The sequence below is a fragment of the Parasteatoda tepidariorum genome, chromosome 10 (assembly GCF_982258835.1).
Source record: "Parasteatoda tepidariorum strain Cologne lab strain chromosome 10, Ptep-v5.0, whole genome shotgun sequence".
NCBI classification, from domain to species: Eukaryota; Metazoa; Arthropoda; class Arachnida; order Araneae; family Theridiidae; genus Parasteatoda; species Parasteatoda tepidariorum.
In genome coordinates, this window is record NC_141764.1 from 23,281,529 (window position 1) to 23,300,645 (window position 19,117).

The 19,117-nt window shown below is 32.1% G+C and overlaps 1 protein-coding gene across 1 annotated transcript in view; it reads right to left on the reverse strand.

The window, feature by feature from the left end:
* LOC107439698 (uncharacterized) overlaps positions 1-19,117 on the reverse strand; it is a 310,740-nt gene that overhangs the window by 35,095 nt on the left and 256,528 nt on the right. The window contains exons 84-94 of the mRNA XM_087152696.1: positions 18,760-18,822; positions 17,389-17,448; positions 16,340-16,564; positions 10,832-10,929; positions 10,084-10,231; positions 8,762-8,931; positions 7,517-7,615; positions 5,953-6,106; positions 4,243-4,275; positions 3,551-3,574; positions 1,816-1,938 (exon numbers count right to left, since the gene is read on the reverse strand). Of these exons, the coding sequence (XP_087008822.1) occupies positions 1,816-1,938; positions 3,551-3,574; positions 4,243-4,275; positions 5,953-6,106; positions 7,517-7,615; positions 8,762-8,931; positions 10,084-10,231; positions 10,832-10,929; positions 16,340-16,564; positions 17,389-17,448; positions 18,760-18,822 (1,197 nt within the window). The remainder of the gene's footprint in view (positions 1-1,815; positions 1,939-3,550; positions 3,575-4,242; positions 4,276-5,952; positions 6,107-7,516; positions 7,616-8,761; positions 8,932-10,083; positions 10,232-10,831; positions 10,930-16,339; positions 16,565-17,388; positions 17,449-18,759; positions 18,823-19,117) is intronic.

Sequence of the window (19,117 nt, forward strand, 5' to 3'; positions counted from 1 at the left end):
AAGTACTGCTACGATTATCGCATTTTGAATATTATCGCACTGGTTCACTTTTTATAGGTGCAACTCTTATAGGTTTCCCTAGGGTGTAGAAAAATCCATTAGCTACATAGGGATATCCTTCAAATAGAAATATTTTTATATAGAGAGCTAAAAAATAAATATGGAAAGCTAACTGTTAACATTTAGTTAAGCTTACGTTACATAATTTTTTTGTTGCATTTTGCAATAAAAATTACACTGAATTTATTATGAAAAACATCAAACATTCATATAGATAATATTTTTTAACCATTTTAATGCATATTATTTTAACTTCTTTATTATTTTAATTATAAGATCAGGCATTAGAAACTATTCTAATATTTCTATTAAAAGTTGACGCGCTCTCAATGGAGTTTGTGTTAGAGTATAAAAATAGACCACATGACATACATTCCCTGTATCTAACATAGTCTAAAAGATACGACTTATGGTTAGCAGTCTGCAATTGATTGAGAGCCAAAATATATAAAAAAAGAAACGAAATAATAGTTAATATGTAGGTTTTTCTTGTGCAGGAGCGGCAAGATGGCTTTTTTAAGCTGAATCTCAAAATTCGAGGTAAGTATTTTTCTCTTGCATTAAAAATCGTGTTTAACTGTTCAAATCACTAAATGACCATTTACCTCAGAGAGCTTTGAAATGCTATATAAATTACAGTTTGCAATAAATCACTTAAAATAGATAATACAGCATTTTTATAGAATAATTGACTATCATAAAGTATTTTGATTACTGAATATTAAAATACGAAAATTCTTAAAATTCAGAGTGTGGGCTTTTGCTGCCCATTAGAGTAGATATCGGAGTGCAATGGGTTGCACGCGAAAAATAAAATGCTAAACAACGGCATATTTTGCGAAATTTTTAGCTTTTATAAAATATAAAAGATATTTTTTACACTTTCATCAAGTTTCTTCTATTATTATTTACTTAATAAACACATATTTTTTCAACGTAAAAAGTTACTTTTTGTAGTATATTTGGTATATTTGTATTGTATATCTGGTAATTAATTTACGCCGTTAATTTATAGGTCCATTGGTGGCGTTACGATAGTGTAGTATACCGGGAGGTGGCGCTTACCCTTAAAAGTACATCAGTACAGAATGACGGGCAGAGGCACTTAACCTTAAAAATATCGCTGTAAGTGCTTAAAAAAATGTCAGTGAAATTTGTTCTAACAAGTGAAGTTAGTTCTAGCAGAATATTTGGTTTTGTCCATATATGCGATTTACCTGTGTAGTTACTTTATGAATCAATTCGTGGCGCTACTATAGTGTAGTATGGTAGAGTATATCAGACAGTGGCACTTAATCATGAAACAACTTCAGTGCATGGAATCCCGGGCTGAGACACTTGATCGTGAAACAACTCAACTTCAGTGCATGGAATCCCGGACAGAGACGCTTGATCGTGAAACAACTCAACTTCAGTGCATGGAATCGCGGGCAGTAGCACTTACCCTAAAAAATACACCAGTGTGCCACGCAATGGCCATTATTATTAAAGCAACACCAGTGCACAGTATACCGGGTAGTGCCACTTAATTATAAAATATATCAGCGTAAGGCCATTTTCAGAAAAGACACTGACTAAAGATAGTTTAAACTTGACCTAACAGTCATAAATAATTGTTGCAAACCTCAACAGTTATGATGATAACATATTATTCGTTAAAACAGTTTCAATTCATGCAACAGCAGAGTTCCAAAAAATAGCCTGAAAAGGTTTCTAATCTAAGCTTCAACCAATTTTGTGCAGTGGTGTACTTACGTGTTACGTTGAAAGTTCCGTTACGTATGTCTTTCATGACAACATGATTGCAAGAGTCATAAGTGATGTCCTGTCCGTCAAAAGTTTTGATTCGTTTACCCATCATGTCGCATGTTGCTTTACCTAGGTGCAAAAAAAAATTCATTTTTCAGGATGGTACACAGTAATCTATCAGGATGACTCTTAAATTTTATGGATTCTTGTCGGAAACGAAATTAATATATAAAATAAGTAGTGTTTTTAAATTAATATTTAAGCATGGAAAATAAATTCTATCAAATTTTCATCAATGACAATTGAGGAAAGCGGTGCTGAAAACATTAAAACGTGTTTGATTGCAGGAGAAAACCAATAGGAATCATAAGGTGACGATTGGAAATCCCTACAATTTTTTATCAGGCTATTGGTTTTAATGTTCGTCATTCCGTTTTCCGAACTAGCGATTTTTCAGATGTCGATATCGTTTCTGTTTTGTCCTCGCTTAAATATTAGACAAATACTTAATTGAATAAAAATGAAGTCAAATATGAATGCTAGAATTCCCCTTGCAGCAAATTTGCTTTAACCACCATCTTGAATTTACTAACAGGGAAAACCTGTTAAAAGAGGAAAAAAGTATTTTACTATTTAGACAAGTGAGGTGTTTTAGCAAATGAGGTTGTTACGCTGAGGCAAATAAAACGAAATTCAAGTTGATGCAATAATGAATATTTTAGAAGCTAAAAGTTAATTAATAGATATGGTGTGAATAAAATGCATTCTTTGACTTATACCAATTTATGCGTCTAATATTCCCCTCAAGCAAAAAAGTACATTTTGCTAAAAGTATATTTTGCTAGTATTTTTTAAAGTATATTTTGCTATTTATTAAAATTTGCAGTAAAGTATAATTTGCTGCACATGTTTCGACATGAATCGAATAAAATCAATAGGACAATTGGATAACGGAAAAAAGTCAAAAATATTTTATGCATGAAAAGTAATGTTTCACGCTTTCTACTTTTTCACACTTCTGCTAATGCTATCTAGACAAGAAAGTAAATGTTTCCTATATACTAATTTATGCTGAATTCAAAAGGACCAAAAGTAAGTTAACGGATTCAATAGTTAACTAGTTGTGATTGTTTCATGAATAAATATGTTTAATCTAAAATTATACTTTTTGCGCACAAAAAACTTCTAAACTGACAGATTTATCGACTAGTTGAGTTGGTATATAGTTCAATTGAGTGGTAATTGCTACTTTTTTTTAATAAACTCAAATTTTTTCATCTTTTTAAGCATTTTTATAAGTATTTTCAGCTGTAACCGAGGACTAAAAATTCTTAGTATATATAGTTATTAGTATTATATGGTTCAATTGAGTGGTAATTGCTTCTTTCTTTTAATAAACTCAAATTTTTTCATCCTTTTAAGCATTTGCATAAGTATTTTCAGCTGTAACCGAAGACTAAAAATTCTTAGTATATATAGTTATTAGTATTATATGGTTCAATTGAGTGGTAATTGCTTCTTTCTTTTAATAAACTCAAATTTTTTCATCCTTTTAAGCATTTGCATAAGTATTTTCAGCTGTAACCGAAGACTAAAAATTCTTAGTATATATAGTTATTAGTATTATATTGTTCAATTGAGTGGTAATTGCTTCTTTCTTCTAATAAACTCAAATTTGTTTCATCCTTTTAAGCATTTTCTGAAGTATTTTCAGCTGTAACCGAGGACTAAAAATTCTTACCTGGTGGAGCAGGAGTAGTTGGCACTGAAAGGAGAAAAAGAAAATGCTTTGATGAATTTTGAACTCAAAATAAATGATTTCAATTGTTATATACAGAACCAAGAGAAAAGAAGCAGAGCTAAATATAATTTGATCTAATACTTATATTGATGTGCAAAAAAAATAAAATAAAATGATGGTAAATTTATATTTTACCTGATTAAGTTGAATTTTAAGGTATACAAGTATTGAATTGTAAGATATACAAGGTATTGAAAAAAATGTTTACAATTGTTACAAAACGGTATACAATTTTTGCACCATTTTAAAGAATATAATTTTACATGGTAAGTTACAAAGTTTAAGCAAAATCGGACCCTGAGAAATTAAATTTCAAGAAAGCCGAATGTTTAAAGCCCATTCTGTAACCCACTACTTTCTGTAAAATGTTTAAAAAAATGTTAAATGTTTTTGTTATTAAATATGTATGCAAGTAGTAATTGGGGTTTGATTTATTATTGTATGTTAATGTGTTTCTTTGTTACACTCAGCTCTTCTATATAAACTATTTATTAAGCTCTTGCTACTTTAGAAGTTTTTCCTTACATTGAACTACTAATATTAGGTAAAGAATTTCAAACCAAATAATTTTGCTACTAAAATTTAAATTTTTTTTCTGGAAAAGCTTAATGTTTGGGAATATAATAACTTACCGGTCGGAGCTGCTGTAACTTCTATAGTCGTTGCTAAAATATAACAGAAACAAAATGAGCGATTAAACATTACATTAAAACGCGTTACATTAACAAATTTTTAAAGTTTATTAAAATAGCAAAAAAGTTGGTCGAATGAAGCTGTTTACGTAATTTTAAATGTTTATTAGGAATTGTAAATACTTTAATGAGAAGTTTCGTAAAGCAAAGAAGGAAACAATCAAAGATATAAAGGAGAGAATATGACTTTAGCTTGTTTATTAAATATCTTGATAAAATTCTTTGATTTCAATCAAACTCGTTTTAGTTTCACCATGGTAGCTAAGCAACAGACTTCCTTTGTCAGTTGTCTATGAACAAAGAAAAATTTGATAAAATATTGCTTGAACTATTGCTTGAGTTAATCAACAAAAGTTTCTGTTTACTCCATAGATTGTTTTCTTGTTAGTCTTTTGAGGCAAAGTGAACACTCTAACCGTGAAACAAAATGCACCGCTTTGAACACAAAGGGCTTTAAAGTTCCATCTTGATTTTCACTACATGCTTTTATTCTCAACTACTTCGTTGCTTTTGTCCAACTCTTTCTGTAAAGATTTTTGGAAGAACCCAGAATTTTGCGAATGAGTCTAAACTTAGTTCCATAGCTCATCAAAATGGATTGTTGAAAAATAAACGTGATTGGAATATCTTCATTTTTCGGTGTCCGAAAAATTGCTAACGAAAGGAAAAACAATTTGAAGAAAAACGAAAGAAGACATCAATGTATGGCTGAGTAAAAAGTGGGAACATTTTGACACTCCTTAGTTTATCAAGAGATGGCACTGCAAATAGATAAAGAATATTAAATAATGCAGAAATATTTGCAGCAAGAACGAAGCTCAATTTGAGGACAAACTTAAAAGACACTTGAGCAAATGTTTTAGAATGGTCAGACATGCAGCAGAAAATACTGCTTAGGCTTTTTCATTCAACAATTTCATTTGTTTTCAGATTTTGTAATGAATTTTTCAAATTGTTCAGAAGTGCTATCCTTGTCAGAGAAGAAGTGTGATCTTCTCTTGTGACAATAGCAAAACATACATTTCCTTTGATTTTATTTTCATATCATTGGTCATTTTTTTATTTTTAGAACACCCGCAGTGTACAATTTTTAAAAAATTAAACTATTCACTTGTTTGTTTAAAAGTTGAAAAATTAATAAGGATATAGTAAAACTTTCTAGATTTAAAAATGATTACACTCTTTTTGGCGTCTCAAGCTTATGTGATTTTCCCACTCAAGTTACTATGGTTTCGGCAAATCTTGCTTTATCCCCACGTTAGTGCATTGCAACTACTCACTGAAACGTGGGAAAAAGCAAGATTTGCCGAAACCATCGTAGCGCCGAGGAGGAAAGTGTGGTGAAGGGGGGGGGGCTCACATACCCTGTTCTATCTGTTGTTGTTGACGTAAGCCTGTTTAGGCAGAGGGAGTGCGATTGGTTCTTGTTTTCCAGTGGCGCCATCTATGGCCAAGAATTCGACTTCTGCTACACCATACGTTGCACCCGTTTATAGGGCGGACCCATTCATACATCCATTCATTCATTCATCCACAGATCGTAATTTTGACCTGAATCAGAGAACGAACGATCTCCAATCCAGTACCCCCAGAGGTATTGATTTTCCGTGTTCTATCTACAAAGGGTGATTAAAAAAAGGTGCAACCTACATGTGCAGTTGAGCTCATCGTCGTGACAGTCTTCAATTCCATCACACCAACGTTGCTTTGGAATGCACTCGTGGTGAGTCGGGCAAAGAACTTTACCCGCTTCGCATTCTTCACATGTGCACGAGCAATCTTCTTTCAAGATGGATCTTTCATTCTGAAAAAAAGAATATAACGGTTCACGAAAACTGTTTATGACACAATACATGACTTTCAAATCGAATTTGAAGAGACTCATCATTCTAATTGGAAGAAACTTAGTCATGACTACCTACAGTTACTTTAAATAGAAAAGTGAATTTGAAGAGACTCATCATTCTAATTGGAAGAAACTTAGTCATGACTACCTACAGTTACTTTAAATAGAAAAGTGAATTTGAAGAGACTCATCATTCTAATTGGAAGAAACTTAGTCATGACTACCTACAGTTACTTTAAATAGAAAAGTGAATTTGAAGAGACTCAATCTAACTTTCTCATTGATAATTTAATTCTTCTCTTCAAATCAGAATTATACATACTACCCATTTTACAAACTAACTTCTCTCACCAGTTGTTTAATTACACAGTTGATGCCAAACTAGCAACCATAATATAAAGTGGTAATGGTGGAAAAAAGGACTTGTCTAACTTCGCAAGCGTTTAAAAACTTTCACGCGCAAATATCAGGTCTAATAAATGTGTTTAGTTGCTGCCGTCAAAATAATTGTAAATAAACTTTAAAATCAAAAATTAAATAGTAAAGTGTAAGTCTTGTAACCATTTGGGGTTACAGTGGAAGATTTCATTTTAGGAGTTATTTTGGCACTTATTCTGTCAAAGCCAACCGTTGGCATCTATGATTACGAGTTAAAAAAAACAGGTAGAGGTATCGTTTAAACATGCACTATATGCTTTGACTCGAGTAGTCGCCGAAGAAAGAGTCAGAATCTTTGAAATGCGTTAGAGCAGCAGACAATCCCAGATATTATGTTGGAAATATCGAGTTCTCTTGGATTACAGAATTTTTTTTAAAAAAAATGTACCGAGTATCTGTTGATTTAATGGCAATTAAAACGCAGGTATTCGGTGCACTTTTTACCTCATACTTAACCCGCGTTTATCATTGAAATTGAGGCATGGTAGTTTTTTATTTCCAATGAGCTGCACAATCGGTCTTTCCGATGAGCAGAACTAGTGCGTTCTCCAGAGGTGGTATCCACTCTTTCAGGACCACCACAATGGGTGAGATACCGTTGGTCATGTTAATTTGGACGTCTAGTTTCAGCCACACTAGATGGCAGCACCGACACTCTATTTAGATGCTAAAGTGCACTAGGAATTTTTAATTTTGCCGGAAATGCCAAGAGCCAATAAGGCACTCCAGGGATCTTTTACATGCCGCATAATCATACGACACGGCCGCTGAGGAATTTCTGAATCCCGAAAATTCAGTGTCTGGGCCGGGGATCGAACCCGTAGACTTGGGCTCAGAAAGCCGACGACAAACCAACTGCGCCACCCAGCCACAGAGGGATGGTAGTAAGAATAGCCCTTTTTTTCTAAAAATAAAGAAATAAAGACCTACCTCAGAACACTGTGGACACTTTTTTTCAACACACTTAGACGAGCCTCCAAGAGCGCAGAAGCATTCTCTACAATCCAAGTCGATGATTTTATCACTAACCTGTAGACAAAGTCAAGGAAATTTAATGTTAAAGCTTCCATTCTTTTATTTCAACAACTTACGCATGCAAAATCTATGGAAAATGGGCAATAAAAACCCATACATTCTGATCTGAAAAAAAAAACTACATCGACATGGATCAAGATTATACTCTTTGATAAGGTGCAATAATGCAGCGAAGTCAAATTTAGTGACATTTTAAAATGTGATATGCTACAAGAGGACAGAATACGAACTAGAGCTAGTTATTTTTTTTACACAAGTTGTAAAAAAAAAAGAAGCGTTAACAACATCACTCATGCTTTTAATGTAAATATTTTATTGAATTGTTAACTCTAATTTGGCAAACGTTATTGTAAACTTTTAATTTTGTCTTTCTAACCTACGTATCAACTCAACTACTACCTTAAACTACAGGAACAAATTGCCTCTAGAGAGAACATCGGCTGGAGCCGATGACACAATCAAAGCTTAACTATAAACCAGCGATTACGGGAAATAGTAAACGTTCATTTTGAAGACGAAAACAGACCGGTCTATTAGCTGTGAGGGGCGTCAGCCGAAAGCTATACACTATCCATTTTGTCGCCAAGTTTCGAGAAATGTGTGAATTTATCTCTACATCTCTATTTGACAGAGTTTTTTTCCCTCACTCTTGTTGGTTACTTGGCAGTTTTCCTTATTATTCGTTACCTACCAGTATTGCAGCATTCGAATGATTTGATTTGAACTGCAAAGACTGTTCGTAGATCGTAGCAATCTTTGTTCTAATATGTCCCAAATATGCTTGTTATTATTCATTAAAATTGTTCTTTATTTCCGCATCTTTTAATTTTGTTGTACCTTATTAGAAACCGCTGACACACGAACTCTAGAAATGGATATCCCAGTATGCTATTTCATTTACATTCCAATTACCACAATGATTTCTCATACAACAGCTGAATTCTAAGATCAATGGGAATGACCTATGTGCCCAGTTGTCTGATGTTAATGCAAATGATGTTTATTTTTTGTCTTGCAATACTATATCCGTTTGCCTTTCAATTACTAAAATAAGTTAGAGGTTCAGCTGAGGCTCAGTAAAAATGTTGTCGATGACAATATCTACATGGATGAAAGGAACAAAAAATGATCGTGGCATACTTGATATATTTTTCCATTATGCACGCAGACGCAGTCGACCGGATCCACACACTCTTTGCCATCACAAACTGTTCCTGAAGGACAAGACGCTGGACAGTTCACAGCAAGGCCTGATTCATGCGACAGTTCTGGACAGAGTACTAAAACTCCGGGCGTAGTCAGGCTGAGAACTAAATATGACAGATCACAACATTAAAATTTGATGTCAAAAAGGCGAGAAAGAAAAATCAAAAACAACTTATGGTGAAATAACGCCATAATTTTCCACCAAAACGTCCATGATTGGATTTATGATGTATTTTTCGTAGGCTAATTGGAAAAGCAGGTTCTTTGCAAACCCTTGACGACCCTTTGCAATACTCTTACAAGGTTAATGGAAATAAGTCGAACAAACGACGTAGGCACTTTGCAAAGACAATAAGCCTACGACATATATACCGTATATTTTGGTTTCATTAACCAATTTCTTTCCATCAGAAATGTCATCATACAGTACAATAATTTTATCGGTGCTTTGCAAAATAAGGATATTTAGTAGGGGAGTGTTGGGCACCCCCTCTCACTGTCAATTTCATATGTATAGAATATTTTTTCAAGTCAATAGGCCATCGGACATTAATTGTTATAGTAAGAAAAGATTATTTTTAAAGTTTCGAGTATTTATGCAGCTGGTCACATGGTAAACAATAGTTTTGAAAATATGTTGAATACAGTAGTCATGAAATTAAGAAAAATTGGTTGAATGTTTCGATTAAACTTCATTTTAATACCAATAACATTGGTATTTTCATTTACACCTGAAAAAGCAGTAAAAAAAACATAATTTTTGTAACTGGGCCGGGCTACCCGACACATTTTGAAAAGAGCTGAAAAACATGTTTTTTTAAATTTCTATTTTTTTAAGTTAAACTATTCTTTTTTTTTGGTTTATTCTTTTTGCATTATTTAATTAGATGAACAAACAATAGAAACATACAAAAATATTGATTATTACTCAATATTATACAGAAATATAAGCAATATTCCTTAAGTGGGCGGGGCTATCCGACTCTCTCCTAACTGTTTCGGACGTTCACTAAACTGATTATATGAATATCAACGTTCACCAAATACTTAACTTTCACAGTGACATTTTAACAGTTACACAGAAATATCGATATTTAACAACTATTAATGATATTTACTAAATAAATGTAGACATGTAGCAAATTTTCAACTGTCACGATAATATTTTAATGTTGACATTTTTGATAAAATATAGTTACAACGCTGTTAAAGTAAAAAATAAAAGTTATAAAAATGGCATTTTTCATGAATCTTACCTTCTTCAAATGGGCAGACAAGAACATCCAGTCTAAGACTAGGCCATTTGTGCCATGATTCTGGAATAATTTTGATGAATTTTGCTTTCATTGGTTGTTTGAAGTAGTGATGTATGGGTGTGTCTTGATCTTCATTTCCTTCAAGGACCTGAATAATAATATTGTCCATTAAGAAATCATGGATATGAGTATAAAAGTTTGATTACGAATTTTTATAATAATAGTCAAATAGCATGAATTGAGTTATCTAAAACAAAAGTGTTTTACTTTTTTAAGTCACGGAACACTTTTGAAATCTGAAATAAATAAACTTTAATAAACATAATAAAAAAATAATCATAGGTATAACATTACGCAATGTTGCAAATAAAAATGCAATAAAATATCAAATAAAATATTATGCTGTAAACTGTGTTATTGACAAAGTACCGTGCTGCAAACTTTGCTATGGACAAAAAATCGTGCCGCGGGCTTTGCTATGGACAAAATAAGAGGCACAATTTCTAATGGAAAAAATGTTTTGAGGCAGAATTTTCAAAGGACAAAATGTCTTGAGGCGGAATTTCCGAATCACATTATACCAAAATCGGAATTTACCCATGGATGCTAATATTAGCATAAACAGTGATAGCATTTAAAATGCATTCACTGTAGAACTTCATACACTCAAGATTTTATCATAGAATCAAGCTGTGGGTGATCAAGAATTTTTCCTGAACGACTTATAGATATTAATAATTCAACTTACCTCTGTACCATCTTCTCCAAAAACTGGAAGCCAATTTTTATTATCAGGACTTGCAATGACTCTGAAAGAAGTCACCCAATTATCTTCATCTTCTCTACCTAAGATAAGAAATGAACACTGCAAATAATACCATCTAACTTTGAACAAACAGTACATCTGCAATGTTGAAAATGTTTATCAATCATAAATTACATATCGGCCAATTTAAATTTTGTTCGTGTAAGAGTTTTTTGTAGTAGCTAGAGCATTTACAGATGCTCTTTAACGTTCCCTGAATGCCATTACATAAACAACAAATATTATACTACGAATATTATCAAGAGCGTTAAGTGCAAAGATAAGAACATTTTTAAAAAATCCTAAAAGTTTTAAAATTTGGCACATTAGGTGAATTAGGTACATGTAAATCGTAGGAGCTGCTGTTTTGGGTACTCATTTTAATTTTACAGTTTGTTTCGCCGAGCAAAAAAATTTAAAACCTAGGCAATAAAAATTAGAAAAACAAATGTGAATAAAAATGCACAAGGAGTACTGTGGAATGATGAAAAATAACATTCGATGATTTGTTCGGCAGTTATGAATTCTTAACTCTTTAACGCCGAATTTTTATTTAACTTATTTTTCATTATTTTGTATCGATTTAGGTCCAAATAAGTGAAAAATATTGTATTTAGCATTTTAATAACTTATGGTTATAAATAACAGCATGACATACCGGTGCCTTTTTCTGATTTAAAAGGTAAAATCTTCCATACACGTCTCACTTTCAAACAATAAATTCAAATATTTACTTATTTACAATTTTCAATTATTTACAGTTCAAATTTTCACTTATTTACAGTTATTTAAACAAAAAAAAAATTTTTTTACTCATCATTGAAATTTCTGAAATTTACTAAATCAACTGATTAATATCTTTATATGTATAAAAAAATTTCAAACTACTTTTTGTATTTTAGTACAAATATAATTCCGATAATCTTAACAGATTTTTTAGCAGCTAATAGATTTTTTTATAACTAAGCAACATCAAAATTTTACTCGTAATTAAAGTGTCAGAAAAAACATATGTAAAAGGGACACCGGTGTCCCATCTACGATAACGGGTTAAATTTGTAGTTAAAAATACCTAGCGGGTTGCTCTGCGGATAGAATTAAAGCTACAGAGACTACTTTTTTATTATAAGTAATTAATTTATTTTACTATTGTAGGAAAAAACAGGGATAAAACAAGAGAAAAACACGAGGCTAGGTTATCGGAGCCTCCTAGTAATTAAAAAATAACTCAGTTTCATTAAGGAAGAAGAGTGAAAACTTTTCCCCGAATCATTCAAAAAAGTACCTTTAACTTTTGCAACACACTGTAGTGTGCTCAAAATACCGAGTTTGTCACCAAGTCGCCCATATTTTGAGCATACTACAGTGTGTTAAAAACACTGTGTTAAATAAAAATTTATTTAAGTATCTAATCCTAAGGGTCATTTGCTTCTTCAACTAGAAATAACTAGAAATATAATATAATTATATTTTCAACTATCGTACAAGTTAGTTCCTATGTAAATATTCTAGTTTTAATTGCAATTGTAAAATTTTTTACATTTGATTTTGATTTACATTTGAAGGTCTTATTAAAATAGTGGCTCAACTCCACAAATTAAAAAAAAAATCCATGGTATTAGTTCTATTTTCATGTTCATACAATATTCATGTATGAACATGAAAGTAAAGCTAAGACCATCCTAATACTAATACCAATGCGTAACGCTAATACCAATGTTCACATTCATACAATTCTATATTTAAATCTCGAACAACTCCAAACTATTTCTACTGTCAAATAGAAGGTGTGCCGAATTAATTTGCACAAGGTGCTTTGGCGCACATTCCAATGTAAAAGGAGCGAAGTAAGCAGCTACCGGCTGCCTCCCCTAAATTTGTTGTAATACAGTTGTAGTCGTGATTGTCATGTAAAAGGATTGCCTGCGGTCTTCCGCAGCTTGTGTGAACTTACCTCTGTTATGTAAATAAATGTTATTATTGTTATAGTTCATCGTAGTTACCAGTCGATTAAATGAAGCAGATTTGTACTTGGGTGAAAAGCATCCAATAATTCTTCCTCGGCGTAGTAAATTTGCCGAGTTGCTTGTGATTAGGGAACATGAACGTATTGCTCATTGTGGTGTATCGGCAACTTTGACTCAAATTCGAAAAAATTATTGGATACCTAAATGTCGTCAGCTAGCAAAATCAATCATTCGGCTTTGTCTCATTTGTAAAAAAATATAATGCCAAACCAGCTGACCAATTAAGTGGACAGCTGCCTCAGGACAGAATTTCTCAATCTCCCCCTTTCCAAATTGTGGGAATCGACTTTACAGGAGCAATACTCGTAAAGGACAGACAAGACTTTCATAAGTCTTACGTCGCACTGTTTACGTGTGCAGTCACGCGTGCTGTTCACTTAGAGCTTGTATCAGATATGTCAACTAAGTGTTTTCTCCTTGCGTTCCGGAGATTCCTCTCCCGTAGAGGAAACTGCAAGATTATTTATTCGGACAATGCGCGTACGTTTAAGGTTGCTCAGAAGGAGTTAGCGTATTTCACCAAAATTTGAAGGACAGCGAATTTCGACACTTCATCGCAGACAAGGGTATCCACTGGAAATTCATTGTTGAACGTGCCCCTTGGTGGGGTGGATTCTATGAACGACTAGTTAAAACCATAAAGGAACCCTTGAGAAAAATACTAGGCAAGGCTCTACTAACATTCGAAGAACTTTCGACCGTACTCACAGAGATCGAATTAATTGTTAATAATCGACCTCTTACGTATGTCGAAAATAGTTCAGGAGAGCCTGAACCTCTCACTCCGGCTCATTTCCTCGAATTAGGATATGGACAATCAAAATATCCCTTCCATTTCATAGAACTATTAGATTCTACTACTGCAAGGGATTCCTACAGTAAAAGAAAAACTTACCAAACTCTCCTTATTAAACAATTATGGAAACGATGGAAAGAACAATATTTACTTCAATTAAAAACTAATAACCAATTTAAAACTTCATCTATTCATAAAAATTTGAAGGTTAATGATATTGTTCTTATTGAAGGAAATGTTAAATCAAAATTGCTGTGGGAATTGGGGATCATTCAGGAAATATTTTTAGGTAGAGACAATTATGTCAGATCTTGCTTAGTTACAACTTCTAAAGGCAGTTTAAAAAACACCTATACAGCTTCTTTATCCTTTAGAAATTGATTGATAAATTTTACTAATTTTGTTTCTATTTTGCAGATAAGAGTAACTTAAATAATTCACTTCTTTTTTAACCAGTTTGAAAGCCTTAAGTATGTATACACGTTTAAAAATATTTTGCTCTTTGTAATTTCGTAGAGTTTTTCTTATATATTCAATTTGCATCGTAATATATGTTTATTGTATCTGTAATATTTTTTTGTAATTGTTTGTGAATAGTCTCATTATGATAACAGTTTTAGTTATATCTTTATTTTGATAAGTATTATTGTAAATGCTTAAATGGTATTAATTAGGTGAACATTCTGTTCACCGGTGGGGTGTGTGCCGAATTGATTTGCACAAGGCGCTTTGGCGCACATTCCAATGTAAAAGGAGCGAAGTAAGCAGCTACCGGCTGCCTCCCCTAAGTTTGTTGTAATACAGTTGTAGTCGTGATTGTCATGTAAAAGGATTGCCTGCGGTCTTCCGCAGCTTGTGTGAACTTACCTCTGTTATGTAAATAAATGTTATTATTATTATAGTTCATCGTAGTTCAATTCGTCGTAATCGTGCACAGAAGGTACTACAAATCAACCAAGGCAGAAACAAAGTCATTTAAACCAAGTTTTAAAGTCTAACACTCGTTAGACGCGAAAGCTTTGTATTTCAAAATGATCAAAGGTGGAGTTGGACCACTATACAAATAAAACAATCATGTATAATTTTAATAACAAGTACTTGATTCCTTCAAATTCTTAACACTATAATAAAATAGAATATTTGAGGTGGGTTGCTAAATGTATATCAACCAAATTCACAAAAAAAATTTCTAAAAGTTCTTAATCTAATTAATAGCATATCGAAAAATAAATCAAAACACAATTTAAAAGTCAAAATCAATATTATGCAAGAACACAAAAATGCACAGGTATCATATGTTATATGTCCTGATCAGTTATTCTATTGATCATCTAGTTAATGTCCAGATTAACTAGGATAATCCATTTCCAAAGATTTGTTTCCTTTTTTACATTACCTAAGTAGTCTGCAAACTACCTAGATAATCTGCAAATTACCTATTAAGTATTCATTAAAGTGAAAAGTAGATCTTTACTTGAACAACAGCATTACCTGTACACTTAAATAAACATAATGTCTTTTATTTATTTTTGATTATCTGAAAAATAAAGTTACTGTAATCAAACAATAAACACATCATTTGATTTTATCAACCACTTAAAAAACTATAATGTAAAAAATCAAACGGCTTAAAATATTATTGCCATTAAGGAAATTCACCCCTTGCCAGTGTCGCCCGCAGCAGAAGAAAAACTAACGTTTCTATTTTGTGAAACCCAAGCTGATATCGTTTCTACTTTAGGATACTTAATTCACTATTTTCCTAATAGATGGCATTAGTGGTCCTAGTTTTTCACAGATTACGAATTCAGTCGAGGGAGGGAAAATGTGGGTGTTGTCAGCTGTGGATGTGGGATATACCATACTGTAATAGATTTGTAAAATTTATGTATTGAAAATCATATTGTTGTGTTTTTTTTATTTTATATTATACTAGTTATATTATATTTAGTTTCAAAATTTTGTTTAATTTGCTCTAATTGAATAAGATGAGTGTGTAATTCATTACTTTTTTATGTCTAGGTAAAAATTATAAATACAGTAGTTATTGCATTTAAAATTTTATTTTTGTAATAAAAAACCGTTTTCTAACTTTCATAATAATATACAGAACAAAATCAAACAGTCAAAAAAAAACTTCCATTTTTGGTTCATTTTTCTGAATTAAGGGGTTAACATGTCAATTATTTATTTTTCAATATTTCAAGGATCAAGTAAATGAAATAAAAGAAAAAAACTTTTGAGCAATGCGGAAACCGTTAAAGCGCTCACTACTTAGGTAAATTTCGGAAAACTCTTGATTCCACGCTCTAGTGGATTACTCTAGTTAATCTGCAATTTAACAAGGATAATATGCTTATTAACGACTTCCGAACTTTAGCGGTGACGTATAAATTGAATCTTTATGTATAGAAATTGATTGAAATATTTAAAAAAATCAAAAGGTTTAACAGACTCTATGTATGGCCTACTTTAAGAACTTAAATTAAAAAGAATACCACTTTCATACGAAGCCGAATTAAAACACACAAGTATCCAATGAAAGAATCACGAAAGCAGTTCGGAGGTTTGTTGAGAGCAGTGAGGTTTTTGTTGGCCCTCCTAGTCCTTTAAACTACAAAATCTTACCTTTTACGTGAACTGAAGTGAGCATCTCCTCTTGTGGGAACTCGATGAGTAAATATGGATGCCTATCCTCCACTCTAGGTACCCAACCCCCTTTTAGTCCATTCGATCCCCGAGTTTTAAAGGGTAGTCGAGATTCATCTCCTCCTGGTACAGACGAAGATGCTTCAATTCGAGATTCCTGAAGAATCGACTTCTCTAGTTCTTTTCCATTCGAACAGGCAAAAGCTATAATATTTGTTACATATTAGATAATCATGATCGCGGATCTTACAATTTTAAACAAGGGTGATGAAAAAGCATCTATGTTTTAATACACTTATAATAACCACAACGCACTATTTTTCGAAGGAAATATGCAGGGGTTAAGTAGAAATATAGGGACACTTCTATGCTAACTAGAATTAAAAAAAATTCCTTTATAGTTTGCCTATGTAAAGAACTCTCCTAGCCGTCTGAAGTAGTGGTAGTGACTATGGTTACGAGGTCAAACCATTTCAAGTAGGGGTGTTGGGTCATTATTTGTGATAGGGTTTTGCTCGGATCGTCGAGAGAAAGGGAGTCAGGGGAAAAAGAAGTTCCCCTCTTTGAAATGCGCTATTTCTTGTTTCCATTACAGTAAACGGACTTCAACTTCGTGGCGAGGGGAGTTCTTTCTAAAGACAAAGTATTGTAGCTAATGTTTTGGAAGGTTTTATGTAGCAAAACTGTAGGCAAAATTGTAAAAATCATGATTGAAGCTTTTTGAAATAATGTAATTTTTACCATGCGAAATTCGAATCGACCAAAGTATATAAGGAGAGAAATTTAACTTATTTATAGCTTTATACCAAAAATTTTTCTGTGCAAACATACTACGAAATTGAGCATAAACATACTATGTTTTAAAAACATACTATGAAATTGACAACTCATAAATTTACTAAGAAACTGATAAATTTTTAACTGGTAAAAACTGATAAATTTGTCACCATCATGTTAAAATCGATAAGTTAGTTACTGTGTTAAAACAGATAAATTAACTATCATGTTAAATTTGAAAAAATTATTACCGTAAGGGAGTTCATCAAGTTCATCACGAACCTTATCTGATTCCATGGTAGATGACGCTCCTAAAATTGTAAGAGAATGTGGTTCTTTAGAAACATTGAAAGTAAAAATTGTGAACAAAAGATATAATGCAACTAAATTTTATATAATCCCTTTATGCTCAACGTCCCATAAAAGTGAGGTATCTATTTTTAAAAAAGTGTAGAAGTAATACAAGTGTTTATTATTAGAATTTTCTTTGCAGAGTCAAGATAGTTCTGTCTACTATAGTATATTTATATAAATCTTTATTTTTGTATTTGAATTCAAAGCACACTGCTTCTTTTAAGGCTGAGGCGGTAGGTAACGCAATAAAACTTCCACTTGGGATAATCAAGTATCTACTACTACTTTTTTTTCACTTCTTTGTCAACTCTTAGCTATTGATAAATCAGATATATTGCGCAAAAAAGAGAAAAATACAGGAAATTCCTGAATTAAGAATGGAAAACCACACTAAAATAGTCGTAGTTGTATATTTAAAATTCGATTTTTCTGGAATTATTCGACTGATTACGTTCACATTTTCTATTTCGCCATATAAAGTTGCATTTTTTAAACTGATGTAAAATTTTTATATGTTACAATTCAAATTTTCTTTTACTATTACTAAATAAAACAATAAAAGAATAATAACTAATTGTTCACAATCAATACCTTTTGCTAAGAATTATCGATGGACGAACGAGCTTTATGATTGTGTGCAAAAATTTTCAATTCGCTCGAAAAGATTTCGAGTTATAGCGAAATACACAAAGAGTAACAATAAGAAGTCCGAACTTTCAAACGGTTTCCTGACCAAAATATTGAGGCCATATTTTTAAGATTGTAACTATCTTCCATATTTTGAAGGTCAGGAACTCAAATCCGTCGAGAAAAAGACATGTTTATTCTAAAAAGGTATGTTTTTGTGATTGATGACCCAACTTAAAGTAACGTCTGCACAAATCAATTATCATATTTGAGTTCACCTCTTTAAACTATTAAGAATGAGTCCCTTGTTCGTGAAAATCCTACGATTAGATCAAAAGTTATTAAAGGTGTTCATTTTTTCCCTTCTTTTTGCTCTCTGTAGATGAATGTTAAGCTAAGACTTTCATTTTAGATAATTTTTATGAAGAAAGTTGGCTTATGCGTTAACTGATTTCCTCTTTAAGAAAGCAGATTACGTTGCTTTATCGTCAGTTCGTTCAGTTTTAGGATAATTCTCATTTTTCGTGTTATTCCGTCATTTACGACATGTTTCTTATTTTATTTATTTAGTATGTGATAATTATTTCCTGCTTTATTATATATTTATTTATCTGAGGAAAAAAATGTTTGCAAATAATTACCATAAGGAGATTGCGTAACTTCCAAAACCAAATCACGTGATGGAATAGTTTGTGTCTGGGTCTCTATGGTCAAGGAGAAAAGGTGATTTTAGAATTTAAAAAATGCATTTGAAATGAAATTAATATTTAGAATGCTAATAACAAGTGTACAAGTAAGCATGATTTAAATTATAACAAGGAAGACAGAAAACAGCTTTATATCAATGAAAGAACGGACATACATTTAAAGCAGCATTACTATTCTAAAGAAACATCACGTGCAGATAGTTTATGCTTAAATATAACCTATCTTTAGAACACTCTAATCAATAATAAAGTGACTGATGGGTCTTTAATTATAGGCTCGTATTTTTGTGCT